A 19,403-nucleotide genomic window follows, 5' to 3' on the forward strand; every position below is an offset into this window, starting at 1 on the left:
ACTGATAATTAGAAACTGGGATGAAATTAAAATGGTGTGTAATTAAAATCAGAATGAATTTGTAAGTTACAAAATAAACAGAAAATTAAGTCAGGAGAGTCCCCGGTTGTGATTTGTCATATTTGCTGAATGACTTATGCAAACATCAGCTAAGACAACTGACACATCCTGCCCAATACTCACAGGTGAAGAATAGAATCATAGATTTGTACAGCAAGGAAAAGACTCATCCAGATATCCTGAGTTAATTTAGTTACATTTAGATTCTTACTTGAAATACCATTGGGCAAGAGCAGGACGATAATACTAAATGGTACCTAACTATTGCTTTGTCAAATCCACACAAATCTCATAGTGAAAAGGCATGATCATAATAAGCCATACAAAAATACTTTACAAAATAGTCTACCATTTAGTAGATGTGCTCAGGGTCTTTGGTTGACTTGGGAACACCGTGCAATTGCATTTGTTGCATGGTCCTAACTTTGCTCCTACACAGGGAGGCTGTAGGGCCATACTCTGAATTATTCATTACCTTTAAAAATGGATGGCAGATAAAAAAGGTTAAGCCACTCAAATTGGTATCTATTAGTTGTCGTAGAAATTTTAAGTTTGTGAAAATTTCTTCTTATAATGGATTGCAGACTATAATTCCATCATGTACCACCCGCTCACATATAATTTGCATTACTGCTGCAATTGAAATTATTTACGATGCCAAGCAGATGTAAGCAAAAGAACCCTGAAATTTAATCACCATTGTGGTATGTATTCATGAATGCAGATTTTGTAGGCTTCATTTATTTTACAAGCTAAGATACCTCTTTCCAGTTTTATTTTGTCCAAGATGTCATTTTTGTCAGCCAGGTCAGATTTTAGTGCGGTCTCGAGCTGTGCAATCTGTAGTTTCAGCTGCTGTTCCTTCAACTTCCACTCTTGTTCGTGGGTCATGTCAAAAGCACTGTAACCAAACATGTGGCATGTGAAGAACTATTGGAAGTAATCCTCCACAGAGAATAATAATTAAAACAAAAAAGCCTTAGTGGCACAGAGACTGCTGTCATCATGTCTCAGGAATTAAGCAAACATATGCCGGTCTGCTGCTGTTGAAACCAAGGCGCCTTGCTCAGGCTGCGGTTAAATCACATGAAAGGGTTTGTGGGATGAGCAAAGGCACTGGCCTTAATTTAGAGATCCATGGCCAGAAAAAACCTGGCATCACTTGGATCTGCGGGACAAGGAAAGGAATTCATCGATGTACTCCAGGGGAATACAGAGATCAAAATTATCAAGCAACAGAGGAGGGACAAAACTAAGCTTTCCACATACAAATGCCAATATTCCCTCAATTTAAATGACTTAAAATGCCCACCTAATCTCTTTTTAGCATTTGTATAGGATACATTATTAAAAAAAAAATGCCTGGTTGCAAGGAAATGAAACCACAAGTCACTAATGTTGTTACATTTTAAACGTTGTAAGCCACAAAACAACTATTATGCGTGTACAACGCAGCCATTATGAACAATGAAGCGGTATAGTTTAGAGGATGCTGCTTTAGAGCTTGCAATTATAAAGCAAAATATGCTTATACACAGGAGTAAAATAGGTAATTGGAAATAGTCAAAAGAGAGTAAAAGTACAAGTCACATACATTTTTGCAAAGGAATTACCTTAATCATTAAGAATGATTAATTAAAAGAAGAGCTTAGTAAAATACTCTTGCATCAGTCGATAACTTGAATAAGAGAAAAATTTTTAATCGAGTTTAGGGAATCCAATTAAGAACGTTGAAAATTAAATTATGAGCTGCACATTGACTGCAGTTTGACAAAAAGAGCAAAAGAAAATTTCGAAAAACACAGATGCAATGTTAAGCATCACAAAAAAAGTCAGTTTCTAAAAGTGAAATTTCATGGATAACTCTTTTCACTGTGTTACTAAATTCAACTGACTAAAGGCAAGTAAATTATTTTGTTTTAAAGTTAAAGAAATACTGTACTTCATTCAAGAAAGGTACATAGTTCAAACATGTACTTGCAAAGAAGGTTTTTGAGCAACTATTACATTTATATGATGTTAAGTTACAGTGAACTTCAGCCTTTAACCAAAATTGGAATTCACAAGATGTGCCATTATTGTTTTCTCTTTTACAGTTTGGATAATTATTGCTGTGTTGTACTTTATAGCTGTAGTTATCTGTGATATGAGATGTATGATTTATGTATATTACTATTATTTATTTTGGAGTTTAGATTTTCTACAAGTGCCATATGGGCTTTGGTCTACGTATTTGAAGAGGTTTTAATAGTTAACTTGTCAGTCTTTCTGGAGTCATGATTTTAAACCAGTATGTGTCAGAATGTAGGTTGCTGAGACTCCTGGTGTAATAACAGTAATTTGTTTACATTATGACAGTTTTATGATCAAAGAGATTAAACCTTGAAAGGAATTAGCTTGTTTTTGGCTTCAAAGAATTAAGAAATGATTTTTATGCTTAGGAAGATCCCACGATTAGAAAGCTTTTGGACGCAGTTCACAGAAGTTTTGGCTAGGATGAGATGTAAGCACAGTTTCTCCTGAATTAATTCTTCTTTCAAGAACAGTTACAAAATTGGTTACCTTGGTATGATGGTTTTAGTTTGAAAATTCAAGGCCAGAAGTGTTGAGTTAAAAATCTGAATGCTTTATTTGAAGCAAGAAAGTTTGAGCTCTGTTGTGTGAAGAATTAAGGAAAAGATTACATCGCTCTCAAAAAGTTGAAAGAATCAGTTAAGTCAAACCTAAAGATGTATTAAAAAAGCTCACTCTTTGTCTTCTAGTTGAGTACTGTAAAGTGATGGTATTAGCATAGATCGGATGTTGTCTGTCCTTGTGTTTTGAAATCTTTCAAATATGTTATGTGTAAATAGCTTGGTTTGTTCTATTTTAGCCTAATTTCTTTTTCCTAATAAACTTCTTTTTTATTGTCAAAACCTAAGTTGCAGTATTGTGTATTTATTTGTCCGTGAAAGATGACTACATTAAATAAAAAAAAAATCCATTATGTTAGATTTCTGTGTGGGATCTGACTTGTCCAGCCATACCAGCAGGTGGGATCATAATATTACCACAGAATTTTGATAGACATTTGTCATTTTCCTTCAAGAATTAACAGTTTGCTAAAGATCACCTAGCACAAATTATGTGCCTTGTAATGCACGATGTAAAGAAACACAATGACATTTCCCTGATGTGTGATTGCATTGTAGACACAAGAGATGTTTCACAAACTCAAGTGATATGTGGTTCAGAGAAATCAAAATCATTTTGGTATACACAGAAGATTGAATTTGCCGTTTCAAAATAGAAGTATATTGCCTTTTTAACTAAAAGAGCTTAGGTTGCTTTGACACTTCCACAAAACAGATTTTTAAAAAAAACAAAATTAACCTGTGTGTATAAAAATCTTTCAGTGTACAGTTCAACTGTAGAAATCTTTACATTTAGTACTAAAATGGATGCAATAAAAGGCAGCAAGAGTTTTCAACATTATCTCAAAAATTTTCACTGAGAACATGCAAGATAGCTTTTCAAATGCATTTAGAAGAATAAAAATATTTACATGAGGTCAAAAATTATACATTTTTATTGGTGTTTGGCCGTGGCTTCATGTTTTGTGTTAGTGCATTCAAATGCAAGTTTTACTTCTGATTTGAATTTGTCTAATATCAGGTTTTATCCTTTTGTACCTAGACCAGCAGATATTACTGAGGTAAAAAACCTTCATGGTCAGTCTCGCAGTGCATCTCCTGCTCAGTAATCATGAAGCTTTATGGAGGGTAGTTATGAGGAATTCCATAATATAAACTTTATCACCTTCATTTCTGGAAGAGAAAGTATTGTCACTGGACGAAAGCATTCGGGGAAAAACTGGGAGGATATCAACAGGAAACAAACGGCACAAGATTAGGAATAGCCCATACAGTCATAAGGCACATACATACCTTGCAACTCCACATCCTCATCTTTTATTAAACTCATTTTTATTCTTATGTTTGAAAAATTTTGCTAATGTTAGTTTTACGCTAGTTTAATGCTAGTCAAGCCTAACATAATCACAATTACGGAACCATACCCTACAGACAATGTCCCAGATACCACCATCCCTAGAGATGTCCTGTCCCACCAATAACACAGACCCAGCAGATGTGGCAGCATAGTGATATGCAGTTGGAAGGGAGTTGCTCTCGGAGTTCTTAACATTGAATCCGGTCCCCATGAAGTGCCATGGCTTCAAGTTAAACATGGGCAAAGAAACCTCCTGCTGATTACCATGTACCATCCTCCATGGCTGATGAGTCAGTACTCTTCCATGTTAAGCAACACTGAGGGTGGCAAAGGCACAGAATATACTCTGGATAGGGAATTTCAATATCCACTACCAAGAGTAGTTTGGGAGCAGCAGTTGTAGAGACGAAGTCCCGCCTTCACATTGAGAATACCTTTCATCGTGTTGCGTGGCACTATCACCGGGCAAAATGCGACAGACTTTGAACAGGTCTAGCAACTCGAGACTGGGAATGCATAAAGTGCCTCAACAGTAGCAAAATTGTATTCTAGCACATTCTTCAACCTCATGGCCTGGCATAACTCCCACTCAACCACTGTCATCAAGCCAGGGGATGAACTCTGGTTCAATGGAGAGTGCAGGAGTGCATACCACAAGCAGCACCAGACATAACTAAAAGTAAGGTAAGGTATCAACCTGATGAAGTTACAAAACAGGACAACTTGCCTGTCAAACGGCATAAGTAGCAAGTGATAGACAGAGCTAAGCGATCCCACAACCAACAGGTCAGATCTAAGCTCTGCAGTCCTGCCACGCCCAGTTGCGAATGTTTGTGTACAATTAAACAACTCACAGGAGGAGGAGGCTCCACAGATATCCCCATCCTCATTTATGGAAGATCCCAACACATCAGTTCAAAAGATAATGCTGAAGCAATTGCAGCTATCTTCAGCCAGAAGTGCCAAGTGGATGATCCATCTCGGTCTCTTCCATTGGTCCCCAGCATCACAGACACCAATCTTCAACCAAGTGAATTCACTCCATGTGATATCAAGAAATGGTTGGAGGCATTGGATACTACAAAGGTTATGATAATATTTTGGCAATAGTACTGAAGACTTGTGCTCCAGAACTTATTGCTTCCTAGCGAAGCTCTTCCAGTACAATTACAACACTGGCATCTTTTCAACACTGTGAAAAATTACCCAGCTGTGTCCTATACAGAAAAAGCAGTACAAATCCAACATAGCCAATTAGTGTCCCATCAGTCTACACTCAATCATCAGTAAAATGACAGAGGACGTCATGAACGGTGCCATCAAGCAGGACCAGCTCAGCAATAACCCTTTCAGTGATGGTCAGTCATGCCATGGCCAGTCAGCTCTTGACTGCATTACACCCTTGCTTCAAACATGGTCAAAAGAGCTGAATTCCAGAGATGAGATGAGAGTGAGAGCCCTTGACACCAAGGCTGAATTTGACTGAGTGTGGCAACAAGGAAACTGAGCAAAATTGGAATCAATGGGTACCTGGGGGCAAACTGTCTGTTGGTTGGTGTCATACCTGGCACATAGGAAGATGGTTGTGGTTTTTGGAGGTTGGTCATCTCTGCAGGAGATCCTTAGGATTGGTCTTAGGCTCAACTGTCTTCAGCTGCTTCATCAATGACCTTCCCTCCATCATAAGGATTTTCACTGATGATTGCTCAATGTTCAGCACCATTTGCAACTCCTCAGATACTGAAGCAATCCATGTTCAAGTGCAACAAAATCTGGACAATATCCAGATTTGGGCAAGTTACATTCGCACTACATAAATGCCAGGCAATGACCATCTCCAATAAGAGACAATGACCACCCCTTGACATTCAATCATGCTACCATCACTGAATACCCCACTATCAACATCCTTGGGGTTATCATTGACCTGAAACTAAACTGGAGTCGACATATAAACATAGTGGCTACAAGACAGGTCAGAGGCTAGGAATACTATGGTGAGTAACTCAACTTCAGACTCTTCAGAGCCTGTCCATCATCTACAAGGCACAAGTCAGGAGTCTGATGGAATATTCCCCACTTGCCTGGATGGGTGCAGTCACAACATCACTGAAGAAGCTCAGCCCCAATCCAGGACAAAGTGGCCTACTTGAATGGCTCCACATCCACAAGCACCCACTCCCTCCACCATCGACGCTCAGTAGTAGTAGTGTGTACATCTACAAGATGCACTGCAGAAATTCAAAGATCCTCAGACAGCACCTTCTAAACCCATGACCACTTCCATTTAGAAGGAAAAGGGCAGCAGATACGTGGGAACACCACCATCTGTAAGTGTCCCTGCAAGCCACTAATTATCCTGACTTGGAAATACATTGCTGTTCCTTCTTCAAAATCCTGGAATTCTCTCCCTCAGGGCATTGCAGATCAACCTACAGCACATTGACTGCAGCAGTTAAAGTAGGCAACTCATGACCACCTTCTCAAGGGCAATTAGGAATGGGCAACAAATGCTGGCCAGCCAATTATGTCCACATCCCACAAGTGACTAATTTAAAAACAAACTTAAAATTTAGATTTGAAATTTTCAATTGACCCAAGATTTAAAGATATTTGAACAGAATGTTCCAGATTTATGTTGCACTTTGTGAAAAATGCCTCTTGATTTCACTACTAAATGGTTTAGTTCTAAATTTAAGATCATATTCCTTGTTCCATCTTCCATAACCAGGGAACATAGGGTGGAAACAAAAAATCTATCAGATCTTTTAATTATTTTGATCAAATCAATTAGATCATGACTAGAAGTTGAGGGAATTGAAACCATGAATGGAGTCTTCCGAGCGCTTGTGGGAAATGGCGAGGCAGTTAGTAAAATATGGCAAGATCAGAAAATTGAGATGCGGCCTAAGGGGCAACTTTTTCACACAGAGCGTGGTGTGTGTTTGGAACGAGATGCCAGAGGAAGTGGTGGAGGCTGGTACAATAACAACATTTAAAAGGCATCTGGATGGGTATATGAATTGGAAGGGTTTAGAGGGATATGGGCCAAATGCTGGCAAATGGATCTGAATTAATTTATCTAGTTGGCATGGATAAGTTGGATCAAAGGGTCTGTTTCCATGCTGTACAACTCTATGACATTAACAAAAAATCTGGTTTCCAGTCAAAGTTTTAACATAAAGATGAAAATCCTGCTAGTGAGTGGTGAGAGGGCTACCCTATATGCATTAATATCTCATTTTTTATTTGTATCTCATATAGTCTCCCATGCAGCCAAGAGGAACTAGACAGCAACAGTTACTAATATGCAAGTCTGAAGAGGTATCTGGTAGCTCAAGATCATTGCTTGCTTACTCCAGGCTCCACCTGGGATTCACTAAAATCTCAGAGTACGCTCCATAAGCAATGACTGTCTGCATTCTTCATCCATGAAGTTCTGCAGCAATCTCGTCAGCATATCTCCAACTCACATAGAATACAGTTCTCCATTTCAATACTACGCTTTGGAGCATACTGACAACATGCATTGAAATTCCGCTGCTGAGTGCAGCAACAGTCAGTCATCGCACGAATTGCAGAAGGGTGTATTTCAAGGTTCTTAGCTTGCTGTTAGGCAAGAGGCAAAGACTTAACCTAGTTTCAAAAGTCAAAATTATTTTCCAATGTTCAATAGCCCGCACAAGGTGCAGGAGCTGTTCACTTCACACCTTGGACTAGAAAATATTGATGCCATTGTCACGTATTAAATTTTGCCTTTCTTGAGAACTGTGGAGCTTCAGGTGGGGAGAGAAGTGTACATTATTACTACCACATGTACAATTGCCTCCTTTATGTGCGTCAAATAGCTTGAGCAGCATACATCTAAAGCAGGTCAAGTACCTTTCTTTTTCTTTGGGCCCTATCCTATCGTTTACTCTCTACCCCATCCGACGTTTTCCCAGCCACCATCAGTTCTGAGGAAAGGTCACCGGACGCGAAACGTTAACTCTGCTTTTTCCTTCACAGATGTTGCCAGACCTGCTGGGCTTTTCCAGCAACTTTGTTTTTGTTCCTGATTTACAGCATCCGCAGTTCTTTCGGTTTTTATTTCACAATGTTTTGAGGACGTTGTTTAATCAGTATTTCCCTTCCTGGTGAAAATACTGATAGTCTGTTAATCTTTCTGGTAACTGGGCTCGGTCTTCTGCAATTACTTCCTCAGCTTTCTGACCTATAGGCCGCAATCAATGAGAATAGGTAACTGCACCTCCTCCACAATAACACTCAACACTGGAGTCCCCCAGGGATGTGTCCTCAATCCCCTACTGTACTCCCTGTACACCTACAGCTGTGTTGCCAAATTCTGAACAAACGCCATCTACAAGTTTGCTGATGACACCACCATAGTGGGATGGATATCTAACAATGACGAGTCAAAATACAAAAGAGAGATAGAGGGCTTGGTGACGTGGTGCAATGAAAACAACCTCTCTCAATCTCGGCAAAACTAAGGAATTGATCATCGATTTCAGAAAGAAGGGTGGAGAACACACCCCCATCTACATCGACCGAACTGAGGTGGAGAGGGTAAATAGCATCAAGTTCCTCGGATGATAACCGACGACCTATCCTGGACTTCCCATGTAGATGCGACAGTCAAGAAGGCACAACAACGGCTCTTCTTCCTCAGGTGGCTCAGGAAATTTGGCATGTCCATAAGGTCCCTCACCAATTTCTACAAATGCACTATTGAAATCATACAGTCTGTGTATACAACGGCCTGGTACGGCAACTGCTTTGCCCAGAACTGTAAGAAACTACTGAAGGTTGCGTGCACAGCCCAGACCATCACGGAAGCCAACCTTCCATCCATGGACTCTATTTACACGGCTCTCTGCTGTGGAGATGCAGCCAAAATCATCAAAGACTCATTGCACCCCGGTAGAAACTTCCTACAACCGTCAGGCAGAAGATACAGAAGTCTGAACACATGCACAAGCAGGTTCAGGAATAGCTTCTTGCCGGCCATTATCAGACTATGTAATGGACTCTAGCCTCAAATAACGCAACCTGCAATGTAAGCTGCATGCCTTTAAGTCTTTTTGATCTGTACATCCTTTGCTTGCTGTGATCTGCCTGTACTGCTCGGGAACAAAGCTTTTCACTGTATTTTGGTACATATGACAATAAAATTAATCAAGTAAAGTCTCTATGTTCTGGTATCAGTCTGGGTTGATATTACTATTCAGACCACTATGTGGTCTAACTAGACCATAGATTTGCATCAGTTACTCTAACTACGATCTAACTAGGGTTCACAGAATAAGGCCATTCGAACCATTGTGACTGCACCAGCTGTCCAAGTGAGCATCATGCCTTTACCCCATAACCCAACATATTTTTTGATTTGAATATTCATTTAATACCCTTTTGAATGCCTCATTTGATGCTACCTTAGTGCATTGAGTATAGGAGTCAGGAAGTCATGTTGCGGCTGTACAGGACATTGGATAGGCCACTTTTGGAAGACTGCATTCAATTCTGGTCTCTCTGCTAGAGGAAAGATGCTGTGAAACTTGAAAGGGCTCAGCAAAGATTTACAAGGATGTTGCCAGGCGGGAGGGTTTGAGCTATAGGGGGAGGCTGAATAGGCTGGGGCTATTTTCCCTGGAGCATTGGGAGCTGAGGGGTGACCTTATGGCAATTTATAAAATCGTGAGGGGCATAGATAGGGTGAAGAGCCAAGGTCTTTTTCCTGGGGTAGGGGATTCAATAACTAGAGGGCAAAGGTTTAAGGTGAGAAGGGAAATATTTACAAGGGACCTTTCATGCAGAGGATGGTGCGAATATGGAATGAGCTGCCAGAGGAGGTTGCAGAGGCTGGTACAATGACAACATTTAAAAGGATTCTGGATGGGTATATGAATAGGAAGAGTTTAGAGGAATATGGGCCAAATGCTGGCAAATGGGACTATATTAAATTAGGATATCTGGTCGGCATGGATAAGTTGGACTGAAGGGTCTGCTTCTATGCTATACGTTTCTATGACTCTACGACTCTAAATGTTATTTGTGTGTGCTGTGACTGATAAGTGTTCACGTTACGGAGGAGCTACTTTCTTTCCGATATTGCCTGTATAGGCTCATTGGAATCACAATGGATGAAGACACAGAAGCTGTGGTCGTCTCTATGGCTGCTGCACTCAAAGTATTCACATGAATGAATGAAGAACACATGCATCTCAAAGCCCAGGACCTGAAATGACCTCTAGTGGATGTAGTACAACCTCCTCATGGGGAGTTTCCAGCTTCGAATGCCCTCACGGTGTGGTGAAGATACGGGAGACCTACAGTGCTTGCCTTCCACGGAATGCCATGGAGTTGAGAGGAACAATGGCACTATACACTGTTTAAACATGGCAGTCAGATCACCGTTATGATGTTCAGCATATTTGCAATGCAACGCCTTTCATTGTGGCCAACGAAAGTCATAGGATGTTTACTCCCATTAGGTTTCCGTGCAAGTCATGTCTAGGGGATGACTGCAGAACAGTATAGACAGAGGATGCCATTAACCCTCTGGAGTCTTTACTCCAGACAAATGTAGGACATAACAAGACTATGTGATTGATGTTATAAATTTGAGAGAGCGGCAGCATTGCACAGAAGAAAATGTTCCTTCTTTCGAAGGAACAGCATCCTACATCAAAGCAGCTTCAGCCAAAGAAACACAGACAGGACTTCTTTGTGAACCTTAATCAATAGAGCTGAGTAACATAAAGACATCTTTCACTGACTGTAAATCTTTTGATGCTGCAGAGACCAGCATTCTTAACTTCAAATACAGTTTAGCAGTTGATCTTTTTATGCTTTTCCTGTGGTTTTACAAACAGTTAAGGTTACAAACTGATGGAATACTTCACAACATCTGACGTTCTCTCATTCAATCATGAAGAAGTTTCATGTTGGTACAGGCATTATGGACAGGGTAGCTATCACTCAGACAGGCTTCGTGGCACAAAGGATGGCTAACGTCTCTGCCTTCATTCTTGTAGCAAATGCAATGATAGTCTCTCACAAAGCTGATGGTGAAAAGTGAGCATTAAAGCTTTTGAGAAGATTTCTGGCTCGGGTTGTGGATGAGGTTGTAGACTTGCTCACTGAGCCAGTGTGTTTGATTGCAGACATTTCATCACCTTGCTAGGCAACATCGTCAGTATGCCTCCAGTGAAGCGTTGGTGTTCTGTCCCGCTTGATATTTGTATGTCTCGGTTTGCTAAGATGGTTGGCACCACTTCCGGTTCTATTTCTCAGTGGTTTGTATATCGGGTCCAGTTCAATGTGTTTGTTGATGGAGTTCCAGTTGGAATGCCAGGCCTCGAGGAATCCCCTGGCATGTTTGTGTTTGGCTTGTGCTATTAAGGATGTGTTGTCCCAGTCGAATTCGTGTCCTTGTCGGTGTATATTGAGACCAGTGCTAATTGGTCATGTCTCTTGGTGGCTAGTTGGTGTTAGTGTATCCTTATTGTCAATTTTCTTCCGGTTTGGCCTATGTAATGTTTCTCACAGTCCTTGTGTGGGGTTTTGTATATTATATTAGTTTTATTGGTTGTGGGTGTGGGATCCTTTATGTTCGCCAGTAGCTGTCGCAGGATGGTTGTTGACTTGTTGGCTACCTGATAACTGCGTAGTCTTGTGGTCATTTTTGATATGTCTCTGATGTACAGTAGGGTGACTTGTGTGTCTTGCCGTGTTGTGTCTTCTTGTTGTGGTCTGTTGCGAAGGAACGGCACACCACACCCAGAATTGAGCAAAGCAGAACAACAGGAGCACTTATATGGAGTTTTTAAAAGGAATAGATATCCAAAAAGCACAATCTGCTGTTACCACTGGTCAAGAAGCACACAAGGGTAACCAGAACTGAGTTGGGTTATCAGACTTAGTGCACAGGTTAAAAAAGATCCAAGTTTCAATTAAGGAAAGGTGTGAAACTGCAGTGCATATTCCATGACTTTATGGCAGGGATACAAATGCTTATAAAAAGTGTGTAGAACCACAAGTTAGAGTTATTTAAATGCCCTTTCCTTTAACATTTTACAAAAGTGCCTGCCTGCATCTTTGAGAGTGATAAAGAAAATCGGTTCAAAGTTTCAGTAGATGTTAATTGATATAAACCCAAGTCCCATCACTTTAGCTTTATTACAGCCTGAATTAAAGTGTTCGTATATGTAGTGTGGATGGGGGTGAAGACATTTGAGGCATGAAGGCCTCAGGGCCCAATATTGAACAAACAGCTGCAATGACTTCCTAGAGATTTGATGCGGGTATTTTAACCAGTTACCTCAGCCTTGGTACCCCTTGTAGCTGCCATGATCTATTTCTGGGATCTTTGGCACCAACACCAGCATGTGATCCCTCACCTCAGAATGAAGATGATGCATTTAAATGAAGTTTTTCTCTGATGTCACTGCCGCAAGGCAAGAAATTTCCTAATTACTGCTCCCTGCCTTTTACATGAAAGTCCAGCCCACTAACTCTGCTTCTCTTTTGACAAACATCCTGATTATTTTCAGCATGTTCTGTTTTTATCGCAGCTTTCCAGCATCTGCAAAGGTTTCCTCCTGTCATGAATGTACTGGGGAACCAATGGACTCCATGAGAATCTGATTAAAAGATCACAAACCATGTTCATAAAAATAAGATAAATCATATAAAAGAAAACTGAAATTGTATAGTGGTACCTGTTGTATAATTTGTCATAATTTTCCTTCAAAAGATCTCTTTCCCTTTGTAAATCACTGACTCTCTCTTGTAGCTAATCAAATAAAAAAAAGTTTCAAATTACAAAGCAGCACAACACTACCTAGAAAACAAAAATGAAATAAATTCTGTGTATTTATTTATTATTGGTGTATATTAAAATTCCCTCATTTAAAGCTTCATGTAAGTAAGACTCCATTTGTAGAACTGTACAATTATAGTTTTGTAGCAGGATGTATCTTCAGTGATATTAGTTCATGATAGATCTCCAATGAAGTCACTTCCAGTAACTTGGAAATTGTAGTAAACATGTGTAACACATTTTTAAAATATATTTTCCCTACTGTTTCTGGAACAGTTATATTAAAACTAGAAATGACAACGAAGTGATTCTGCATTGGGCACAATAGAATAAGTCAATGCCCTTTCAAGATAGCACACCAAAGTGACTAAAGGAACCATGTCATGTACCATATTCTGACTCATCAAGTATCATATGAAATGGGAATTATAAGGTGTGCTTCATACCTAGGTTTGGATTATGGTTACGAATCACTATTTCAATTCCTGTGGTTCAGTATATTGCTTGAATCCAAAGAGTGAATTTCACTCTAACATATGTTTCAATATTCATTATTACATATAATGCCCATTATCTTCTGAATAGTAGAGTATTATTCATGACCAATGTTAACTGTAAAGAAACCTACCTCTACAATTGTTTTTTGAGACAATGAAGTTAAGTGAAGTTGATTTTCAAGAAAAAGGCACTTAGAACGTTCTTCTTTCAGCTGTGCATTCAGTTCATCCACTTTATTCATTAAAGCATCATGACTGGCTTTCATGGTTTTCTGGTTCTGTAAGACAATACGTCTTGAATAACGGTAGGGTCATTGCCTCTTGCATTGCACATTATGAAGAGTCACTGCACAAACAGTCTGTCAAAATGCACAGTTCATTTTGCATTTAATGAAGTTTGATATATATGCGGTTAATTTCTTTTTCCATTTGCGACAAAAACAAAAATGGTACACTTTTTAAAAACTTTTTTTTTGCATGGTCTGCTCAAAAAAAAGGGCAATACATTTGACTCTATGATCAGATTCATGCTATAAATGTTTCACAAGCTATGCCAAGAAATTGAACACGACACTTATACAAGAACTGAGCTAAATAAATCAATTAAAAAAAGGTTTGAGAGATTGGTAGTTTAATACCTGGTGACAGCAAATCAATGTAAATTAACATTAAGTAAGAGAAAAAAAAATGAAATGGTCAATTCTTTAGCAGAAATTGGGTTAAGGGAGTAGATGGACAAATTCTGGAACAGATAACTAAAACAGGGCATCAAGTAAAACAGGTACAACTTTGCTAAGCCAAAGAACAAAACATCCGGAAATCAGTTTAAAATCTGCTTCCTCACCTATAAATCCTCTAATTTATGAAATAAACTATCACATTACTTCATAAATGGTAAAGCACCACACACTGAAGGCATTAAGGACAGGCAACCTTCTAAGTTAGCAGTAGTGCAAGATTTCCCATGTGTTTGATATAGAGACAACAGGTAGATTAAGTAATCAGCATGGGTGGTGTAGATGGATGCCAATGAGGCTATTAATTATAGTAAAGCACCTTCACGTGAATTTTCAAAGCCTTTTTTTTATTGAATTATATACATCTAGTTGCATCAGAAGCAGATTATGTCTTGGGAATAGCTGTGTTGCTTTTGACCATGGAATTCCTACCTCCTGAATTTGCAAATATTTTCCTTCCAAGACGGTAAGTGCAGCTCCTTTTTCGACAAGGTGTTTCTGTAACTTTATCATCTCCACATTGTCTCTGATTGCTGTCCTATAAAGATAAAATGTGATGCACTACATCATGGGCAAACTGAACTGAGAAAAGACTATTTTTTTGGAATAAACAGATTATATCACAATTTCTTTCCTATCAGACCTCTAAGGAGTCAAACACACTGTTAAACCTTTATCTATCTGAAATTACAACTGCCAAGAAAATAAATTTGACAAGCAAACATGAAAAATATGTGAATAGAAAAATACATGTTTCCAACGTTAGAAGGCTGGACATTTTTAACTGTAGCAGAGGATAGAATTGTTGCTTTGGACTACTTTCCTCATGAGCACACCATATCGTTTTGTTATGTGCAACGTACATACTGGAAGGGATTTTTAAAAATAGATATTTGTTAGCTATGACAGCATATAACACTTTAATTAGCTGTATAAAGTGCATCATAAAATTAACCAAATGGTTTATGGAAAAATTGAAGCATTTGGAAGATTTTACTCGAGTCCCGTCCATTTCAGGAAGCTCGAAAGCTAAATGTAAGTGCAATTTCCTGGACATCCAGTGTGTGCTTAGGTTGCATTTTTAAGAGCAGTGATTTGATTCTTTTATGCAAGGTACTTAAATGGGCGAAAAAAAATGTGGAGGCAGGAGAATTTAATAATGAGTACAGTTTAGCACATTTTCATTTCACCTCCAGGACCTGGCTGAGATTCAATTCAGACTGATAAGACAAACATTTTCTTTGACAGCTGCAAGGGTCCTGTGTGAACTACAGTTCCAGGCTTGTCCTTGTTACTGAATAGACACAGGATTAAAATATCTGTAAATTGATGAAAATTGACCACCTCAATCAAAGAACCCTTAAGGAAAATGCTGGTTGCAATGGAAGTGTCCTGCTGAAGTAGTGGGCAATGTTCTTTTATGGTTGGAGTTGACTTCTGTTAGGAGTGCAGGAAGGAAACGATTTGCTCTGTGTCAAGCTTATGACATGTTTCTATGCGATTTCTTCTCCTTGACATTAACATTTTAAAAAATTACAAAAGGTGCATCATACCCCAAAGCTGACAATCTCACCTGGGGAAGAAAATCCTATTGCCCAAAATATGGAAATTAATAGAACAGAGCTGTTATCGCCAAAAATGTTAAATATTTCATGAAATGTTTCTTTAGCTGTGTAACACAGAAATGAAGAGCGGGTGTTAGAGAGTACATAATGGGCGGAATGCTTGTATTTGCCTTGAGGCAGATTTGTTGTGCATTATAAGATTACTGCATAAAAGATACTCTGTACCAAATACTATTCAGCACCTGTACAATTTATTAACTGGTTTGGTCAGGTTATTATTGGAAATTTGAGCAATGCTTCTTCAATATGTTTTCAATATCTCTTACAAGTCAATCAAAAAGAAGTTGACCGTTCTGATCAGATAGTCATGCTATTCAGTTTTGTTTGAAATCATAACTGTTTTTGAAAAATTCAAACAACAAATAATACAGGTTGTTTCATGTTTTAAAACACAACATAAATATGTGGTAGGGAAATACTGGAACATGCTTACAAGTTTATCCATTTTTTTCTCTTGGCAAATTCATTACGTATTTTATATACTTTGAAAAAAACATGATTGCAAAACTACAACAGAGACATACATTAAACAAAAAGGAAAACACATCTGCAAACCATCTGAAAATGCAAGGTTTTACTGTTAATGATCTGAAACGCAACAATGCCTCAGTTTTTGTGCAACAAGGGTCCAGATTTTCCAAAGGCTAAATAGTCGCTATTGCAGCATAGTTTGGAGATGCACATGAGGAACTTGTGGTAGCTCCAATATTGCAGACTACAAAGGAATTGGCCAGGAAATTTAATATTTCGCTGGAAAATTTCTCTATCTCTGGAACTCTCTGAAAGTCTCCTTGTAAATTGGAAAATTCAGAGGGTCCTGATGTAATTAAGTAAGATAGTTACTCGTGAAATCTTAGACTATTAGGCACATAGTCTAACTCCTGCATAACTATTCAACAGACCCTCTCCTTACTCGTCTGACTTGAAACCAAAACATAAACAGATTCTAAACAAGGCCTCACACCTAACATGCACTGCCCAACCTAAAATGTCACATCTTCTTTAGACCTTTAGTTCACTCAGGACAGTGACTTCAAAGGAATTTGGGGATTTACATATACATATTAATCAAATAAAACTTCTAACTGATCAAAGATTTAACAGCATCTTAGATTTCTCTAGAACATCCTCATCATTGGTGTGACCCTTTGATCTTTTACTTATAAATTCTGTGTCAGATATTACCTCCCTCACTAACATCCTAAGGAGTAAGACTCTGAAAGCTTCTGTTTTTAAATAAACTTATTGGACTATAACCTGGTGTTGTGTGATTTCTGACCTGTCCACCGCAGTCCAAAACCAGCACCACCACATCATTCACACAGACTAACTACACTTCCCCAGTCTCTGACCCAAACACACCTGGTCTCAGTCCAGAGATAGCAAGAACTGCTGATGCTGGAGTCAGAGATAACACAGTTGGAGCTGGAGGAGCAGAGCAAGCCAGGCAGCGGAGGAACAGGAAAGCTGACTTTTCGAGTCAGGACCCTTCTTCAGAAATGAGGAGGGGGAAGGGAGTTCAGAAATAAATAGAGAAAGGTGGGGTGGGGCTGGGGTAAAAAGGTGGGCTGGTGATAGGGGAGTGCAGGTGGGGAGTGGTGGCGATTGGTCAGTGAGGTGGGAGGGGTGGATAGGTGGGAGAGAAGATGGAGGAGTTGGGTCAGGTCAAGGAGGTGGGGATGAGAGGGAGGGTTGGTCATGGGATGAGGCCAGGGATGGGGAGATTTTAAAACTAGTGAATTCCGCGTTTAGGCCATTGGGCTGTAGGCTCCCGAGGCGGAATGAGTTTGCGGGTGGCGTCATTGTGACACTGGAGGAGCAGCAGGATGGACATACCACCCAGGGGGTGGGAGTGGGAGGAGGAGTTAAAATGGTTCACGACCGGAAGGTGTTGTCGTTTGTCGCGAACAGAGCGCAGATGCTCTACAAAATGGTCTCTGAGCCTCCACTTGGTCTCACCAATGTAGAGGAGGCCACATCAGGAGCAACGGATGCAGTAGACCAAGCTGACGGATGTGCAGGTGAACCCTTGTCTAACGTGGAAGGTTTGCTTTGTGCCTTGAATGGAGGTGAAGGGGAGGTGGTGGGGAGAAGGGAAGTGTAGGGACAGGTGTAGCACTTTATGCGTTTGCACGGAAAGGTGCGAGGCTGGTGGGGTTAGTTCGGAGTGTGGAGCAGATGAGGGAGTTGCGGAGAGAGCAGTCCCTACGAAAGGCAGATAGGGGTGGGGAGGGAAATATGTCTTTGGTTGTGGGGTCATATTGTAGGTGGCAGAAATGGCGAAAAATGATACATTGGATTGGTGGGGTGATAAGGGGTTTCTGTCTTTATTTTTGTCGGGGGGAGGGGGTTTGAGGGCAGAAGTGTGGGAAACGCAAGAAATGCGGTTGAGGGCATTTTCAATCAGTGGAGGGGGGGGAAGATGTTGTGGTTCTTGAAATAGGAGGACATCTGGGATGCTCACAAGATGGGTGTTCCACTCCCACACGCGTCTGCTTCCAAGATGGGGCGTTCCACTCCTGGATACAGACTAAGAGGGTGGCACAGACCTAAGCTATGGTCTTTGTAGGATACGTGGAACAGTCCCTCTTCCGCTGCTACACTGGCACTATCCCCCACCTCCTCCTCCACCACATTAATGACTGTATCGGCGCTGTCTTGAGCTCCCATGAGGAGTTTGAACAGTTCATCAACTTTATGAACACCTTTCATCCCAACCTCAAATGCACCTGGACCATCTCCCATACCTCCCTCTCCTTCCTGGACCTCTCCGTCTCCATCTCTGGTGACCGCCTCGAAACCGACATCTATTTCAAGCCCACAGACTCCCACGGCTACCTAGACTACACCTCCTCTCACCCATCTTCCTGCAAGAATGTGATCCCCTACTCTCAATTCCTCCACCACTGCCCCAAGATGAAGCATTCCATGCCTGCACAGCCCAGATGTCCTCCTATTTCAAGGACCGCAACGTCACCCCACTCTGGTGATCAAAAATGCCCTCAACTGCATCTCTTGCGTTTCCCGTACCTCTGCCCTTAAACCCACTCCCCCCAACAAAAAATAAAGACAGAATCCCCCTTGTCCTCACAAATCACCCCACCAACTTCCACACCCAACGTATCATTTTTCGCCATTTCCGCCACCTACAATCCAACTCCAACCCCACAACCAAAGACATATTTCCCTCCCCATCCCTATCTGCCTTTTGTAGGGACTGCTCTCTCTGTGACTCCCTCATCTACTCCACACTCTCCACTAGCCCCACTAGCCCCAGCACCTTTCCCTTCAAAACGCACTAAGTGCTACACCTGCCCCTACACCTCCCCCCTCACCTCCATTCAAGGTCCAAAACAAACCTTCCACATTCGACAGGGGTTCACCTGCACATCCGTCAACTTGGTCTACTGCATCCGTTGCTCCCGATGAGGCTTCCTCTACATTGGTGAGACCAAACAGAGGTTCGGAGACTGTTTTGTGGAGCATCTGTGCTCTGTTTGCAACAAACGACAACACCTTCCGGTCGCGAACCATTTTAACTCCTCCTCCCACTCCCACTCCCACTCCCACTCCCTGGGTGACATGTCCATCCCGGGCCTCCTCCAGAGTCACAATAACGCTGCCCGCAAACTGGAGGAGCACCACCTCATATTCTGTCTCGGGAGCCTAC

The 19,403-nt window shown here is 40.6% G+C and overlaps 1 protein-coding gene across 4 annotated transcripts in view; it reads right to left on the reverse strand.

The window, feature by feature from the left end:
* rpgrip1l (RPGRIP1 like) overlaps nucleotides 1-19,403 on the reverse strand; it is a 177,721-nt gene that overhangs the window by 121,444 nt on the left and 36,874 nt on the right. For 3 of the 4 annotated variants that reach the window (XM_048605887.1, XM_048605888.1, XM_048605889.1), the window contains 4 exons: nucleotides 14,541-14,646; nucleotides 13,503-13,649; nucleotides 12,774-12,847; nucleotides 822-961 (listed from right to left, as the gene is read on the reverse strand). In XM_048605887.1, the coding sequence (XP_048461844.1) occupies nucleotides 822-961; nucleotides 12,774-12,847; nucleotides 13,503-13,649; nucleotides 14,541-14,646 (467 nt within the window). Of the gene's footprint in view, nucleotides 1-821; nucleotides 962-12,773; nucleotides 12,848-13,502; nucleotides 13,650-14,540; nucleotides 14,647-19,403 lie in introns of those variants that run through there. The other variant, XM_048605890.1, reaches the window with a different exon arrangement.

The sequence above is a fragment of the Rhincodon typus genome, chromosome 15 (genome assembly GCF_021869965.1).
Source record: "Rhincodon typus isolate 14 chromosome 15, sRhiTyp1.1, whole genome shotgun sequence".
Classification (NCBI taxonomy): Eukaryota; Metazoa; Chordata; class Chondrichthyes; order Orectolobiformes; family Rhincodontidae; genus Rhincodon; species Rhincodon typus.